Source organism: Odocoileus virginianus, unplaced genomic scaffold (assembly GCF_023699985.2).
Source record: "Odocoileus virginianus isolate 20LAN1187 ecotype Illinois unplaced genomic scaffold, Ovbor_1.2 Unplaced_Scaffold_1, whole genome shotgun sequence".
Classification (NCBI taxonomy): Eukaryota; Metazoa; Chordata; class Mammalia; order Artiodactyla; family Cervidae; genus Odocoileus; species Odocoileus virginianus.
Window position 1 is genome coordinate 2,616,889 of NW_027224263.1, and position 18,749 is coordinate 2,635,637.

At 39.7% G+C, this 18,749-nt stretch overlaps 1 protein-coding gene across 1 annotated transcript in view; it reads right to left on the minus strand.

The window, feature by feature from the left end:
* GUCY2F (guanylate cyclase 2F, retinal) overlaps positions 1 to 18,749 on the minus strand; it is a 91,815-nt gene that overhangs the window by 57,127 nt on the left and 15,939 nt on the right. Inside the window, exons 3-5 of the mRNA XM_020898370.2 lie at positions 8,301 to 8,655; positions 6,888 to 6,972; positions 2,775 to 2,871 (exon numbers count right to left, since the gene is read on the minus strand). Of these exons, the coding sequence (XP_020754029.1) occupies positions 2,775 to 2,871; positions 6,888 to 6,972; positions 8,301 to 8,655 (537 nt within the window). The remainder of the gene's footprint in view (positions 1 to 2,774; positions 2,872 to 6,887; positions 6,973 to 8,300; positions 8,656 to 18,749) is intronic.

Genomic DNA, 18,749 nt, shown 5'->3' on the forward strand with positions numbered 1-18,749 from the left:
AGACAAGTTACACTGCATGAGTTCCAGGGTCCTCTCGTGGCTTCAAAATTAGAGACTAACATCAATATGCTTTGACGGCATAAGAATAGAATGTACCTTTCAGTCACTGTGATCACTTTGGCATTCAGCAATACATTTCCAGGAACATGATGTCAACCTTACAAAAGGATCCGGTGATTTACACACGTAAGGGTTAGGGTTGTTATTGAGACTTAAAGCAAACAGCTGAACATTTCATTTGATTCCAGATGTACAAGGTATTATCCTGTAAATCCATTCTCACCCAGACAACTAGTTAAAGCACGCTTTTTACTGTCACATTTCGGCAAATGATCAGTTCTGTCACAGAGATAATTATTTCTCAGATCTTTTATGCTGGTGTAGCAAAAATAGCACATGGGGGCAATGTGAGGTGTTTGCATCCTCTCCAGACACCCTGCCAACCACCATAATAGAATCTGCAGAGACTACTGTCTTTATTTCAACCACACAGACTGGGCACAAAGAGGCATGTGCATGCTTATGTGCTAAGTCACTTCAGTGACCGACTCTTTGTAACACCATGGACTGTAGCCCGCCAGGATCCTCCGTCCATGGGATTCTCCAGGCAAGAATACTAGAGTGGGTTGTCATGCCCTCCTTCCCAACCCAGGGATTGAACCTGTGTCTCTTATGTCTCCTGCTTTGGCAGGTGGGTTCTTTACCACTAGCACCACCTGGGAAGCCCTACAAAGAGGCACACTCTCCCACTACTAGCTAAATTCAACAAAACTGTTCCCTACACATTCTCTTTTTCAAACTTTTTTATGCTGTTTTCTCTGCCTAGGATGCCTATAGGAGCCAGGCAGGTAATATAAATTAATGAAATAAGCTGAGTGCATGCATGCTTAATGGCTCAGTCATGTCTGACTCTTTGTGACCCTATGGACTGTAGCCTGCCAGGCTCCTCTGTCCATGGGATTCTCCAGGCAAGAATACTGGAGTGGGTTGCCATTTCCTCCTCCAGGGGATCTTCCTGACCCAGGGATTGAACCCGCACCTCCTGTGTCTCCTGCATCACAGATGGACTCTACCTGCTGAGCCATCGGGGAAGCCCCAATAGGCTGAGCAGAAGACAATGGAGAGTGATGGAAAGTGTGTCAAACAGCAGAAACTGTTTTTACAAATTTTTCCAAAATGGCAAACTACTGCAGAGTTCCAGCCAATTGCCACAATGATACCCAAAGTTGATAGATCTTCCAACTTGTAAGGAATACCCAGAAATCCAAGATTTTATGTGTAACCTCAGGATTCCAAAATTCTGGCTACAATTTTTATAACCATAAAGATCAAACAAAAGTGGTTACCAGTTTGTGACCTGGGACCTAGACAAAGCCCATCCTTCCTTCTTTAAGACCCAGATTTGGTTCTGGGTCTCTGAGAAGTTTTCCTCCAGTAATCTGTCTCCTCTGAAGTTCTACCATATGTCTGGTTTCCTTTGTGCAACATGGCATCTACTCACTCTTCTGTATGGTATAACTTGTCTCTCTGACTTGACTGTAAACTCCATGAAGGCAGGGACTATGTGCCATCTCTTACAAAACCTAGCCCAAGGACAGGACATAGTAGCAGGCATTAATTACAAACAGCCAATACAACACAATCACAATCAGAACACCACCCTGTGACACTTAAATCTCTTTCACTAGTTGATTGATCCACCAAGCTTTTACAAGCACCTATTACCCCATCAGCACCACATCAGGTGCTATGGTTGACATTAAAAACCAAAGATGTACCTCCGCCCTTGGGGAATTAACAATCACATGTTGAGTCCAAATGTACAAAGAAGGGCTATATAAAGTCATTGCTACCCTATTGTTCAAGGTACTTCACTTTCTCAAAACTGTTCTAAGTCAGCACTATCCAACAGAAATGTAATATGAACCACATGTGTACTTTTAAGTTTTCTAGTAGTCACATTAAAAAATCTAAAAAGAAACAGATAAGATTAATTTCAGTAATGTTATTGAGTTGGTCGCTCAGTCATGTCTGACTCTTTGAGACTCCATGCAGCACGCAGGCTTCCCTGTCCTTCACTATCTCCCAGAGTTTGCTCAAACTCATGTCCATTGAGTCGATGATGCCATCCAACCATCTCATCCTCTGTCACCCCCTTCTCCTCCTGCTCTCAATCTTTCCCAGCATCAGGGTCTTTTCCAATGAGTTGGCTCTTTGCATCAGGTGGCCAAAGTATTGGAGCTTCAGCTTTAGCATCAGTCCTTCCAATGAGTATTCAGGGTTGATTTCCTTTAGGATTGACTGGTTTGATCTCCTTGCAGTCCAAGGGACTCTCAAGAGTCTTCTCCAGCACCACAGTTTGAAAGCATCAGTTCTTTGGCACTCAGCCTTCTTTATGGTCCAACTCTCACATCTGTACATGACTACTGGAAAAACCATAGCTTTGACTATATGGACCTTTGTTGGCAAAGTGATGTCTCTGCTTTTTAATACTCTGTCTAGGTTTGTCATAGCTTTCCTTCCAAGTAATATAGTAATACACTTTATTTAACCCAATATATCCAAAGTATTATCATTTTGACATGTCATTAATATTTTGAAATATTAGAATGAAATATTTTACATGTTTCTGTACTATCCTCTAAATCCAACATGTATTTTACTCTTACAGCACATTTCAATTCAGCCTAGCCATATGCAAAGTGCCTGCAAGTCACCTGTGGCTTGCGGATACCACCAGGGGCCACACAGTAAGAGAAAGGGATGCTCCTTACCTTACTGCCAAAGTGGGGATTGATAAATGTCACATCCTCCAAAGTCAGTAGAATTCTGTTGGGTCCTTTAATCAACTGGATTTTATTTATACGATGTCTGAAACAAGCATAAAGTCAGAAGGTCACGGGGGTTGGATATTTTGCAAACCAGGGGGTAAATTTGCCCTATGATGAAAGTTAAAAAAATATACAAGATAATTGAGAGAATGAACACACAGGGATGTTTACCACAGTATCCACAGCAAAGAGAGAGAGCAAGTCTGGGCCTCATAATTCACAATATTATAAAGACCAAAAGAGAAAAGTGAAAATGCTATTAAAGAAGTATCAGAAGGGAGGGTACTGCATAGGGATGGGTATCTCAGACTATTAAAACAGTGATTCCATATCAAGGGCACATTCAAAACAACACCTCTGAATACTTCTAAAGAATACAACACCTTTTCTCATTTGCCATAGTATATATTCTACTAATATCAGGGCTAAGAATCATTAATCTCAATTTTACAAATACAAAAAATATTAAAGAAACAAAACAAAATTAAGCAAATTGTGTAAGATACCATTGCCTGATGCAGAGCTGGGGCTTGAATCCTGGGTGTCTGGCTATGGGCCCAGATTCCTGCCCACAAGACCACTTGTCTTGCAAAATTGCATCTACGTGTTGCCAAAGCAACAGGTTGAAAAGTGGAAAAATTCAATCAGTTGGCTGCTTTGTCTACATGATTCCAAACAAATGGGCTGACTGTTTTTTTTCCTTTGACTGAATTGGTCTCTTGTCTGAGCATTACATAGACACAGTTTAAACCTGATTCTCTCCAAACATGCCCATTAATTTGTGGTGAATGCAATTATTTCTTACAAATCAATTAGTAGACACAGAAGTTTGTGATGTCTACCCGCATAGTCAGGTAGGTCCTCAGCTGAGCTAACTGGGCAACTTGAGGATCTCGAGGGAATCTTGGATTAGTTCGTGTGGTTGTTTTGTTCTGTTTCATCTTGGGGGCTCTGATAGCTAGAGTTAGGATTCACTTTTTCCATAATCCCTTAATGGTCACCCTGTGGAATGTATTAAAGCAGACAGCCAGAATGGGGGGAACAATCACTGAATCAAAATGCTTTGTCAGAAAAAAAAATGCTTTGTCAGGTTGCTCTAAGAAGTCTAAGGTTTCACTGTAGCTTTAAGTACCAACAACCCAGACAGTTTTTCTCAGTGATTCCACTGATTTGTAAACAAACAATTAATGTGTTTCTAATTGTCTGCCAACAAATATGTCCCTTATCATTGTGGGAACTGCTGCCCTGCAGAGAAAATTAAAAGAGCCCTTTAGTGAATTATTGGGTAGAGTGCATGAATCTTGGCAAAGTAAAGCATCACTCCCTAACTTATCTATTTCATATGTGCAATGAATTGTCTTAAGGCAGGCACACCTGTAAAAATAATCATGCTACAGAATACACTCTAGTAGAAAGAAAACTGAACCCCCCAATCCAGAGATCTGAGGTGCAGTGCAGATTCTGTCATTAATTAACCAGATAACCTTGGATAAATAATTTAACCTCTTCATGCACCAGTGTCCTCATCTCTCCAGCAGGATAATAGTCCTTGCATTACTCGCTTTATAGAGTTGTTTTGAAAATCAAATGAGATAATATATGTGAAAGTGCTCTGAAAAGCATGAAGCACTATGAAAGTATAAGAGCTCATTATTACCATTATCATCATTAGTATTACAAAGCACGGGAGAGCTTTATAGAAAGGCGCGGCAATCTGTTTCGGAGTAGAGAGAAAGGAGGAGTTCAAAGAATCCTTTGTTTTGGGGTGGCTGGGTTCTTTGCACGTCTTTCTTTTTGAAAAGAAAAAAAAACTTAAACAATCAAAACACAGAGAAAAGGAAGGAACAGAGAGCCACTCTCCTGCAAGTAATCACCATCTATTACCGAAACTCATCAGCCGCTCAGCTCTTCTGATTGCAGCCGTGGTGGGCAGAGAAAGGGAGGAAGGCAGTGAAGAGGGGGCACCTTTTGTGCTTTGTTAGCTGGAGACCCAAGACCCAAGTGACTCTGGGAAACGACGTGCCTCTCTCCCGTCCCTGAGTTTTCTGTGGCCACTTGAAGCACCAATTGTCTCAAGCTCATTTTCCTCTCCAATCATTTTCCTCTCTAATCATGTCCCTCTCCAATCATCTCCCTCTCCAGTCTTCTTTGCCCTTCAGCCCACAAGCTCCAAACAAATCCCCCGCCTCCATGCTTTTTTTTCTTTTTTTCTTCCCTCCCTAAGAATTACAGGTCAGGCTCCCTCTGAGCCCAAAGAACAGTCCATTTCATGGGAAAGACCAGCCAGATCAGTCATTTGCGGGGGGCGGGGGGCAGTTGTCAAATAACATAAGCAACTGAGTGACTCCATTTTCCACCCTGCCATGGCATCTTTTGCCACTGGGGAGCCAGAGCCTACTCCTCTTCAAATCTCTCTAGAGGGAGAAGATTTTTATTGGAAGGCATTTATATTCACTAAAAGTAGCTCATGATGTTAATTAAATCTTTATTCCTTGGCACTGGGAAGACCCAGAGGGATCGGGTGGAGAGGGAGGTGGGAGGGGGGACCGGGATGGGGAATACATGTAAATCCATGGCTGATTCATTTCAATGTATGACAAAGACCACTGCAATGATGTAAAGTAATTAGCCTCCAACTAATAAAAATAAATAAAAAAATAAAAAAAATTTATGTTCTGAGTAGGGGTATGTCACAGTCACAGAAATTCAAAGAAAAACTTTAAACTATCATCTTTATCCAGTGTGCTTTAACAATTTATAAGCTACCTACAACTTTGTGTGGCTTTATCAAGTCTCTAATACTCGGGAGACTTGATAATAGTGGATTTTCACAGTGATACTAACATACTAAACACTAGGAATAACACCTGTCAGTTTCAACCCAGGATTTTACATACTTGTTAGAATATCAGAGCTGGAAGGGCTCTTTAAAGATCATCTAATCCAATTCCTTCATTTTACAAATAAGAAAATTCTGACCAAGAGAAATTCAGTGTCTTGTCCAAATTTACACAGATACTTAAGACACTCTATAGACACTTTTTTTCCTTGAAATTTGCCCAAATAGCTCCACCCCGTTCTCCATCAAGTTCTTGTCATATTGTTGTTAGGACCACCCTTACAAAGAGATAACAAAGTTGCGGTTTACAGAGTAGAAAGGGTAAGTAGGAGGGTTGTGGTTGATCTCTTTTTTCCAAAATCATCCTACTGTGGGGAGGAACCAACTGTTAAAGTGTGAAGATTATGAGAAAGGGGTGTCATATTATAAAGCCAGCTTAAGCCATTTATCCCTGATCCTGAATTAGTTCATCAGAGTAGTTGGTCATGAATTTAAGGATCTGAAGAAGAAAGATAAAGACTTGATGGTAATGATGATGGTGATGATTAGCTAGGACTGATTTTGTCCAAGCAAGAATGATGGTAAAAATCTGCAATAGGATACCCTGGGCAAAAGTGATGACTCTCAAAGCAAGGATTCTCAGTTCCCAACAACCAGCAGGAGAGTTCCAGGTGCTTGAGAAGGAGTTGAGATTTACCATTTCTTGGCACCTATGTGAGACAGGTATTGTTCTAGGTACTTTATTGGCTTTGGTTTATTTAATCCCCTCTACAGTCCTGTGAATTCATACCATTATTCCTAAATCTTAGAGTCTAGCCAAAGTTTGCCTAATTCTTGGAACTTGTTAAAATATCCCAGTCCACACCACTTGTGGAGGGAAGTGTTTATAGGAGACTCTGCCAGTGGAAAAGGTAGCACAGATGGGGGGTAGGCAGTCCCTAAAGTACTAGCTCTCTTATTTCACAATAGTGTTGAGAGCCAGATCTACTCACAGGCAATAACACTGACAACACAGCTGAGGAAGTTATTCTTGGCATCATGAAAACACTTCACTCTAAATGGGGCCGGTAGGGATGGTAAATCACTATGGAAAAAAAGAAAATCAGTGGGTCATGTAATGAGGCAATTGTACTGAAACATGACTTCCCAGAAATCAATATTAACAAGGCTATTATGGGCTTGTAGTTTTATATACAAAAAGAAAAAAAAAAGTGTACCTTATAAAGTAAGCAAATCCATTAATAGACAGCAGGGCTATAAGCAACGCAAGGCAGACCGTCACAGCAAAGGTAGGGCTGATGCCTGCAGAGAGAAAGAGGAAGAGGAAGAATGGCATCAGAGAGAGGCTGTATACAAAGGGCACCACAGAGCGACTCCTCGTGCTTTCTGGTGACTCTAAAATCAAGCTACATCTACCTAACTTATTTCTATTCTTCTCCAGCACAGTCTGTCTTGTTGACTTTATGGACACAGAAAGCAATTTCACTGTTCTGAAGCAAAACTACTCACCACTCTGACAATAACAAATCACATGTTTCTTTGGAGAAAAAAGTTCACGAATGGAAAACTTTGAGTACGCTAATTTAAGTTGAACAGCAATAGAGTTCTTGAGAACAAATATGTTATCTCACCTGTGAAGGGTATTATGTTGCCTTCATAAAATAAAAAATCTTTTTAATCCACCCAAGCCCACAGACCTCGTGAGTTATAGATGAAAAACGCAGCACTTGTCCTTCAAGGGTGAGCCTGGTTTTGATAATCAGTATTTTCACTAGGATGTAAATTGTCCTCTGCAAAAGCTAAGTGTTTGGATGCATTACGAAGATTTCAGAGGGAAATGATGCAAGTGAAGAGGAACTGAGGTGCTAAAGCAAAAGAGAAGTTGAAGTCTAATTCAAATAGATGCATTTGGTTTTAGAAAGATGTGGGGTATACCTGCATAGGAATAATATAGATCTTCCAAATTTCTCCTCTGGGTCTCAGAGATTTGATGGAGTGAGAGTTTCCATCAGTCAATCAAACTGCCAGTATTATGGGATTCCGACTGTGTTGGATGGTTGGGGGTGGGGCATAAGAATTATTAGCTCTGGTCCCTGCCCTCCAGGAGCAGTCCATTTGGGAGGAAGAGACACAATCAATATACAAGAAACAATTGGAGAGCAATTTTGTGCTAAGCTGTGAGGTACAGACTTTTAGTTCAATGGGAGTTCAGAGAGGAGAGGGTGGAGAAATTGTATTTCCGTGGTGGAACCTGATTGACAGGATTCAGATACATCAAGGAAAGGACAGGTGAATTTTCCAGCAAGGGAAACAATTGCAGATCATAGCATACAAAAGACCAAGATAAAGAGTCGTGCCTTCCTCTTACTAGAAAAACCTCTTTGGGAGTGGGATCCTTTAACGACTGCAGGCGGCTTTTAAATTGTGGATGGTTATTCAAAGCTGCAAAGTACCTCTCATTGTCCTTATTATTTTAAATTAACTACATAGAGTTCCAAGCTGTTTATGTCACCTGACTGCAAATGATTGATTCTGTGAGTGTCCCAATATTAAAGCATGCCTTCCCCTAAACAGGTTCCCTGTAACCCAAGCTGAGCCAAATTGACTACCTGTGATTTTCCATTCCTTACCTCCTTGACAGATCTTCCCATCTGCAAACCAGCATTTTGCATCTGCTCGAGGGGGCCTGCCACCAGGAAAGTGAATAGGGGTCTCTCCAAACCGTAGCAGCTCCGTTTCCATGTCCACAGTGTAAGTACTATGGAGTTCCCATTCTTTCCAGTTGGTGTCCAGGATTACATATTCTGAAATTCCATTTCCATTTGAATCTGTCCTTATCAACTGGTTGAATCCATAGAACTGCATATTTCTGGAATGCTGAACCAGGCTAGCAGCACTAGCCCATCCATTTTCTTTCATAGCATTATTCATGGCTTGTGCGATAAAGTAAATTGAATTGTAGATGGTTCCAAACAACGGCGAAACCTATTTTTAAAAATTACAATTATCTTGAGCCCTAGTTGCCCTAGAGCAATCTCAGAGTGTATTCCAAGCCTGTGTTCATTATTATGGGCTGCACATCTGAGTGGAGGTGAGCTATGAAGACCCAGAGGAAAAAAAAAAAAGATTGTTTCTCAGGACTTGCTTGGTTTCTCCTTTGATTTTTTCTGTTTTTTTCCCCCCAGGCCTTCACATCTTTAAATATATCAAATATGACAATTTTATGAGCAAACCAAGTCATACACAATATATTTTTATGCTTCTAAACTAAGAAAGTGATTTAGAGTTATAAAGGGGCTAAAAAAAAAGTATGAAATAGATAAGAGGCACTCAAAAGAAATTTACCAGGTTAATTACCGGGACATTATGGATGGTAAAATCATTTGGTTGGTAAAATCATTTGGTAGTTGGTAAAATCATTTGGTTCCCTCTCTCTGAGCTTCAATTTCTTCCTCTCTAAATTGAGGATACATAATCATGAATGGAGTCATCCAGTCTAGCTATCTTACTTGCTAGATATGAAAAGGAGTCCCAAAGAAGTTAAGTGATTGGTCAAGGTCGACTAGCAAACATTTGCTTTGCTGTTCGAAACAGTCATATGGGCTTCCCAGTGGTAAAGATTGAACCTAGGGTTCAATCCCTAGGTCGGGAAGATCCCCTGGAGAAAGAAATGGCAACCCACTCCAGTATTTTTGCCTGGGAAATCCCATAGACAGAGGAGCCTGGCTGGCTACAGTCCATGGGGTTGCCAAGAGTCAGACATGACTTAGTAACTAAAACAACAAACAAAAAGAGCAAAACAGTCATAAGATTTGCAGGACCATTTGTTCCTGTCCAAAATGTCCATGGGCATATTCTGTCCATGTCAAATGGTTCTGGAGAAGACCAAATATCAAGGACATTTTGGCATGGACCAAATGTCTTATGGCTGTTTTGAACATGACTATATGGTCCTGCAAATATCAAAGACCATTTGGCAAGGACCAAATGTATTATGAACCAAATGCAGATAGATGTTTTGGTCATGACCAAATATCAAGGGCATTTTGGTGTGGACCAAATTTCTTATGGATATTTGGGACAGGATCAAATGTCCTGCAAGGGTCATGGTCACTCACCTAGGCATAAAATCAGGACTCTAGTCAACCCATGTCTGTTGATTTGGTTTATTTTAGCATTCTTGATTGAAACACATATTCACCATGGTCACTTCTAGTTCTAAGCTCCTGTGAAACTTCCCAAATCTTAATCTAGTCCAGGGAGCAAATTTAGCTTGCAGACTTTTTTGTTTGGCTTGTTTATAGGTTCTTCTTAATTCCTCTGACCTTCTATCATTGATGTGCCCTACAGCTCAGTCCTTGGTCCTTGGTCCTTGGTCTTCTCTATCTAAACTCACTCCCTTAGTGATCTCTTCTGCTCTCCTGGCTTTAATATATCACTCTATGCCATAAATCTCAGATTTACACTTCCAGTTAAGACCTGTTTCCTAAATTCTAGATTCATACAGTCAACTGCTTACTTGGTATCTCTGCTTAAATTTCAGTGTACCCCAAATCAAACTCTTGATCTTTACCTCAAATCTTTGTGCTCCATTTACAACAAGGCTTTCCCATTTTTGTTAAAAGCCACTCCATTCTTCCAGTTGTTCAGGCCAAAGACCTTGCCCCAGCAACAGAGTTAACTAATAGCAGAGAAGAAACTAACATCTCAATCTCCTGAGCTTTATTCCAATGATCCCCCTTCACCACCCTACCTTAACACACACTATAGAAACAAGCATGGTGAATGGATGACATGTGCTGCCACTAAGGCATCCACACTTAGTTGCCTAGCACACACTGAGGTCCCTTTAGGGGGCTGCACTAACTCTCCCTCCTGACATTCTCAGATGCTCCAGTTAATTGTATTTAGGATTTCTGCAAGAGTCTGCCTGTTCCCTGGGGCTTGGGTAGGTTATGACAATAACTGAAGGCTGGAAGGTAGAGGATAAAATCAATACTAGTAAAACAAATGAGTAAAAACCCTCAGGGCAGCAAGTTCCTGAAAATAGGGAGAATGCTAGTATTCTGTTTCGAAAGGCACAGAGCCTTCTGGGAAAGGGACTGCATCTAACCTACCACCAGAAGCAAAGATTTGAACTCTTAAAAACAATATCCTCGCCTCTAGGCTGACCCATCCCATAGGGTTTTCAGCTGGCCAGCCATCCCTGCCCTCAGATCTCTCGGATTGACCCCTGTTAAAGCTCACTGACAGTAACTCCCCAAGATGAATGAAACCTGAAGCTTATCCTGCAGGATTCTCTAGCTTCCACCACATATCACACACATATACACACACATGCACACACTCACACACAAAGAGCCACAAAATTATGGTAGGGGGACTTGAAGCTAAGGAAAAGAACACAGCTGTGGCAACGGCATTCATTTGCAAAAGAGGGGCTGTCACTATGACCCACTCTCGCTGTGAGGGCTTAGATTTGTGTTCTAGCTGGTTTATGTTGCCATTTTACCTGCTGTGCCCTTCAACAATGGTAACTGCCCCTTCCCATAAGCCAAAGGCATACTCTGTTAGCATTAGTAGCAAAAGCTCTGTAGTTGGCAGCTGTTGCACATAATGAGGAAAAGAAGTAGAGGATGGGACAAGGGAAGTAAGAACACTCTTTACAACCTTCTGTGTTGGCTTCTGACTATAGTTCCAAAGAAGCAAGACAGGATTAGCAGGACCTACTGTCAGGCAGATGACCTTGTCACAGATCACAATGGTGAAACCACTGGTGACTCAGCCTATTGGTTTTGACTACTGTATAGACCCGAATCAGAATGAATGAACTGTGAATAAATGAATGATAATTGAGATTTAATCTTTCATTACTCAGAGATTTTGGGCTTCCCTTGTGGCTCAGCTGGTAAAGAATCCGCCTGCAATGAGGGAGACCTGGGTTCCATCCCTGGGTTGGGAAGATCCCCTGGAGAAGGGAAAGGCTACCCACTCCAGTATTCTGGCCTAGAGAATTCCATGGACTGTATAGTCCATGGGGTCGCAAAGAGTTGGACACGACTGAGAGACTTTCAGTGATTTTGGCTACCCTCGGCCATCTGGAGCTTGTGTCCAAGAAACCAAGGTCTGGGTCAGGAGCAGTGATATTTGAATTTGTTCAGTGTAATGATTCTTGCTGTCATTAAGTTGACTATTATCAGTTCAGATTTACTGTGCTTAAAAGACACAAAACGCTTCCAAAGAATTTTGTCCTTGGAAGTACATTAAAAAAAAAAAATACCTGGCTTGGAAAGCACCATTTGAAGGACAAAATGGCAACATTACCTTTGAACCAAAAGCCAGGTGCATACAGAGATCAAGAAACCAAAAGGTAACTGAATTCTTGTTATTAAAGGTGGTACCTCCAATAATGCATTTCCTGAACTTAGCCAAGAAATGGCTAATAGCCTAATCTGTTTGGCATGATACTCATGAACATCACATTCTTATTTTATATAGAATAAAGCACAAAGACAATTGTAGCCACTATGAGCGGCAGGCAACCTTTTCGGATAACCTGTCTGGTAGGCCCCATCCTGGAAAGCTCTAGTCTTAACCACATCCCCATCAGCCTAGCATCCCCCTGCTAACCACCCATATCTATGGTAATGGAAAACAATAGGTGTAGGAGCTTCAGGTCCCCCAGGCTTGCTGAGAAATCCAGAGGACTTCTTTTGCTTAGCCAAATAAGATCACATTTGGAAAAAATATTCAAAATATGTGTTCTAGCAACATGTATTTGTAGCCAATAGAATTTCAATGAAAACAAAGATTGGGAATACAATGAAAACGAAGAAGGCAGGAACTAAAACCTTATTTCAGAAGTCTTTTTGTGCCAATATATAAAGGTGCAAAGTGTAATCCTTGTCTAATCATGCTGAGACCAAATTAGAAAGTTTGTCACTGATGTCCCACCTCCCAATCTCCATTCAGATTTATTTTTATCTTTTCACAGGTTGCCATAATGTCCTATCACCTTCTCTACTAGAGGAAAACAATTCAATGTGTGTGTGTCTGTGTATGTGTGTGCTCAGTCGTATCCAACTCCATCGACCCCATGGACTGCAACCCCACCAGGCTCCACTGTCCATGGTATTTTCCTAGCAAGAATCAAGAGTGGATTGCCATTTCCCCCTCCAGGAGGTCTCCCCAATCCATTGATCAAACCCATGTCTCCTGCGTCTCCTGCATTGCAGGCAGATTCTTTACCACTGAGCCACCAGGGGAGCCCCAAATGATACAATAAATCCATTCAAATCAAAGTATTAATCACTTAGTAATGTTACTTTGAGTAAAGTACTAGACATGGGAAATGATCTAATTTTTTTAAAGGCTATTGTGTGGTTAAATGGTCAGGTTCTGGTACTTCTGGTATTAGACTTGGGTTAGAATCCTAGTTGGTTTATGGACAAGTGGACAAGTTACCTTGAGCCTCAGTTTCATCATCCATAATATGGAATTCAATCAGTTCACTTACTCAGTCATGTCCAACTCGTTGCGACCCCATAGACTTGATAATACCTAATTTGTAGGCTTGGACTGAGGATTCAATGAGACCATTTATGTAAATTACCTGGTACAAAATAAACATAGGCTACATGATAGCTGCTATTGTTTGTATTTCAGAAGAGGAGCATAGGGCTCTGGTAATATCATCCTAGAAGTTAGTATTCAAGATCCCTGTTCCAGTCTTGAATTCATCACCAATAAATAACAAGAGTCCCAGTTTTAGATCCAGTGTCCTTAGCATCCTGAAATGGTAAAACTGTTCACCTTATTGGGGGAAAGATCTTGTTTCTATTTTGTTTTCCATTACATTACCTGCAGAATGCCTAGGCTGTCATAATAATAAAAATAACAACATTAATAATAACAATAAACATTTATTAAGGAGTCATTAGGTGCCAGGCAAGCTCTTTTATGTGTATTAATTCATTTAATCTTCACAACAACTGTATGAGGTAGGTACTGTTATTATTCCCAATTTAAAATTAGTGAAGATACAGTGAGCTTAAGTAAATTTGCAGCACTCGGCCCTCAGAGCCCATGCTCTTACTTACCATGTTATCACTGAGGTTAATAAATACATGCTAAATTAATTAATGGATGGTAGTTAAACTCACCAATAAAAGAGTATCATGTATACCTTTTGTAACTTCTTTTTTTCCTTTCATGGCTTCCTTATTAAAGACAGAAAAACCAAAATTTTTTCTTCACTCTCTTCACCTTCTCAAACATCACTCCCAAACAACAAGAACAAGAACCAGAAACAGTAAACCTCCACATCTAATGGTATTAGGAGACATCTATAATCTTGAACCACAGAATATGAAGATAGAAACCTGCTACAGGAGTGGTAACTGATTTAGCAGAGTGGAAGGTGATTAAATTTAAGTACCTGAAGAGGGGGGGACTATTGGTAAGCAACAAGGAGATTTGCCCTTTGAATCCTGGAAGGGCTTAGGAGTTAGAGGCGCTATGCACAGAAGTAGGGGTTAGGCAGAGCACTAAAAGAGGGGTAGTTTTGAATGTGTGTGTACAGAATAGATTTCTGCCATCTACCTCTACCAAGGAGAGCCAAATCTCTGCAGGAAGCAGGTTAAACGGATTCAGAGCAGCTCCAGAGCTGGAACACTTGACCCAAAGGACAGTGAAAATGAGGTGGGCCATAGAAAAATGAATAATGAAGCTAAAGTGTTCATACTTAATGATGAAAATCCCAGTCTACTTCTCCCAACATGGCTCCTAGAAGAGTGACAATCAGGATTACAACTCCCAGGAAGGAGATCGAAGCATTCTTCTCTGAAGAAAGTGACTAACCCAAGAGGCAAGATCTACAGATATTCACACACACACACACACACACACACACACACACAAAAACAGCTGGCAAGTCAATTCCCTGATACTGAAACCTACAGGTCAACATGCCCACCATGGACCTTCAAATCCTTCTTTTAAAGCTTCACTGTTAAATATGACCAGACAGCCAGGATCATCACTTAAGGAAAGCTTCCAAGATTAAATAGAGTGACCAAAACAAAGAAGCATGAAAAATTAGGAACTGAGGGAGACATAAAGAGCAAAGGAAAACTTCAAAGAAACTATAATGAATATTTTCAGAGAAATAAGAGAAAATGATATATTCTTGAAACAAAAGCAGGATGCTATAACAAAATAGAATCAAACAAGAATTAATTCTTGGAAATAAAAAACATGATAGCAAAAAATTTAATCAGTAAAAGAGTCAGAACACAAAATTGAGGAACTTTTTCAGGAAGAAACACTAAAAACAAAGATATGAGTGATACAAGGGAACTAATAAGACAATTTAAAAATTCAACCAAGAAAAAAAAAATTCAACCCAGGCAATCTTATATCAACTAGTGGTATTTTCAGAAAGTACAAAGACAATGTTGCTGAGGAAATTATCAGACAAAAAGAAAAAAAGAAAAGAAAATTTTCTAGGCAGAAGGAACTTCTAGATTGAAAGGCCCTACCAAACATACAGCACAATACATGTCAAAAATCCAGGCATAATCATGAAATTTCACTACACAGGGAAAAAAGTGAAGTGAAGTCGCTCAGTCGTGTCCTGACTCTTTGTGACCCCATGGACTGTAGCCTACCAGGTTCCTCCATCCATGGGATTTTCCAGGCAAGAATACTGGAGTGGGTTGCCATTTCCTTCTCCATAAAGAGATAACCTTAAAAGTTTCCAGGGGAGATAAGAAGGAGTGAAAACACATTGCATCAAAGGATCAGGAATAAGAATAACACTGGAGTTCTCAACACCAACGATGGCAATAAGAAGACAAAGCGCCGTGTCTTCAAAGTGCTAATAGAAAATAATTTTTAATCTATATTTATGCTATGCTGTGCTAAGTCACTTCAGTTGTGTCTGACTCTTTGCAACGCTATGGACTGTAGCCTGCCAGGCTCCTCTGTTCATGGGGATTCTCCAGGCAAGAATGCTGGAGTGGGTTGCCTCCAGGGGATCTTCCCATCCCAGTAATTGAACCCGTGTTTCTTGTCTCCTGCACTGGCAGGTAGATTCTTTACCACAAGCATCACCTAGGAAGCCAACCTATACTTATTACAAGCTTAGTCAAACTATTAATCAATAGTGAAGCTAGAATAAAAGTTCACAGTGTAAAATTTTGAAAGTTTAACTCCTGTATATCTTTCTCATAATCTGCTAAAGGATGTGCTCCACCAAAATGAGACCATAAACAAGAAAATGGGAGTCATGAGAGTCATGAATAGTGAATCCAACACAGAAAAAAAGAGAAAAAGGAATTTCCAGAGTGGCAAAAAGGAAGATCCTATCATAATAGTTGTACAGCAACCTTAGGTAGCAACAAGTTTAGATTGGAATAGGAGGACAGAGAGCCTCAGGAAAAACAAATGAAACTGATAAGGGATTTAACAGATTTTGCCATGTATAAAATTGTTTTGAAAGGATTCTATAGTTTTATCAGACAGTGCAGAAAGACTTGGAAATCCAAATTAAGGAAAAAAATTAAAAATAAAGCAATTATTAACTCCAGTAAAAATCAGAAGTTATAACTGAAATGAATTCTTATCATAGTATACCACATGGATTATATATGAGTGATATTTAGACAGGTAAAATATTAAAAACATAAAATATGAATTTAACTAAAAGGTGTGACATAATTGAAGTCTGAAGGAGGGTAAGAAAGTATATAAGAGCTTTAACTATAATGGGAAGTGAGCAAATAATATCCAAAGTAGAGTAATCAAGAAATCAGTAGCAGTATGATATTTAGAAATATAAATACCACATACATATACACCATGGAATATTACTCAGCCGTTAAAAAGAATTCATTTGAATCAGTTCTAATGAGATGGGTGAAACTGGAGCCTATTATACAGAGCGAAGTAAGCCAGAAAGATAAAGACCATTACAGTATACTAACACATATATATGGAATTTAGAAAGATGGTAACGATAACCCTATATGCAAAAAAAGAAAAAGAGACTCAGATGTATAGAACAGACTTGTGGACTCTATGGGAGAACGCGGGGGTGGGATGTTTCAAGAGAACAGCATCGAAACATGTATATCTTGTTAGGGTGAAACAGATCACCAGCCCAGGTTGGATGCATGAGACAAGTGCTCAGGCCTGGTGCACTGGGAAGACCCAGAGGGATGGGGTGGAGAGGGAGGTGGGAGGGGGGACCGGGATGGGGAATACATGTAAATCCACGGCTAATTCAATGTATGACAAAAACCACTGCAATGCTGTAAATTAATTAGCCTCCAACTAATAAAAATAAATGGAAAATAAATAAATAAATAAATAAATTTTAAAAAAAGAAAGAAAGAAAGAAATATAAATACCACAATAGAGAACTAAAAGACATGAAAGTGGTTGTTTCTGATGAAGAGTGAGAGGAAGGCCTAGGGACTGCCTTGTTGATACAAAACATTTTAGTATTTCTTGAATTTTTTTAATTTCTTGTCTTTTAAAACCATGTGCATGCATTGCTTTCATAATTTTGTTTTTTTTTTAATTTTTTGAAGACACGATTGTATAAACTAAAAGGATGTAAACCATTGCTACAAGCACTATAGCCTCTATATTTGGAATTTTCAACTCCACTGGAAGTTATTGGGCAAGGGAAAAATATAGTCATCTTTCTCATATATTTGTTTACTCATTTACAATCTCTCTTTCATTAGAATTTAAGCCCCATAAGATTGGGGACAATTAATGTGCTAGTAAATATTAGCAATAGCTCTAAGAGAAGGGAAAAAACCTCTTACTTATAGCATTTACCTCTTACTTGTAGCATTTACCAATTTATGTGGCATAAATATTCTCAATGCCTGATTCAATCTAACAATATGATGCCAATGAACACAGTGTTGGGAAAAGAGGCACACAATTGGCTTTTATGAACTGTCTCCAATTCTACTGCCAAAAATCCTGTCTTGTTTACTCTTTTATCTGAAGTTCAGCATAGTGCATGGCACATGGTATGTGCTTAATAAACAGCTGTTGATCTGTTGACTGAACAAGAAAAAAACACACACACAGGAGTCCAGGGATAAGCAAAGGAACTATTGAGAAATTCTTTGCCAATAATCATAAAACTTCAAGGAAGTAGGAAGCTTAGGTCAGACTGGAACTTAGAGGCTAGGTCACCATCAGCCAATAAGGTCATTAACCAAAAACAAAAGGCGAAAAGGAAGTAGCTCTAAGTCAAGCACTCTGCTAGTCACTTTACCCACATTGCTTTGTTTGATCTTCCCAACAATCCTAAACGCTGTAGATTACTAATCTTCTTTACAGATGGTAAAATTGATACTCAAATTTGCCCAAGGGTACACAGCTAGCAAAAGGAAAAGCTGAGATTTAAACCAAGTTTGTCTCTTTACCATATGCTCTTTCTGCTATACTAGCTGCCTTTAAAAATAACTTTTAGCAAGGTAATTTAGGGGAAAGGTGGTTTTTGTTTATCAGAGATGAAAAAATAATTATCTTACACTTCCATCACTCTTTGGTTATGAAGGTAAAGCCAAGGCACCTGCAAAGTGGGGGCAGAAACGCATCTAAACTAGCTTCCTTTATATATAAGCTTTAGAGTCTTTGTTTTCGCTCTATTTCCTTGTCTAAAGCAGAGTACAGGCTGCCTAGCAACCAAACTAATGGTGTCTTTTTTACCTTAATTACCTTATGTTTTCCACAAGCTCAAAGAGATTGGATCAACTATTAAGAGTGAAAGGTCTGAAATTTTTGTATCAAAATATCTGCTCACATACACGTATTACACACACAGACACACACACCCATACACACACAGACACAGACACACACACAAACACTTCTTTCTATTTCCCTCAAGCCTGCGATTAAAGTAAAAAAAATGATTTAGTCTTGTATCTATATGATACCATATCATTGGATAAAAAGTACAAAAATTCACCATCTGGTTGCTCGCCTGTGAATACACCAAACAACTGGTTTGAGCAACCATTCTTGGCAGTTTGCAGGATTCTTGCCAC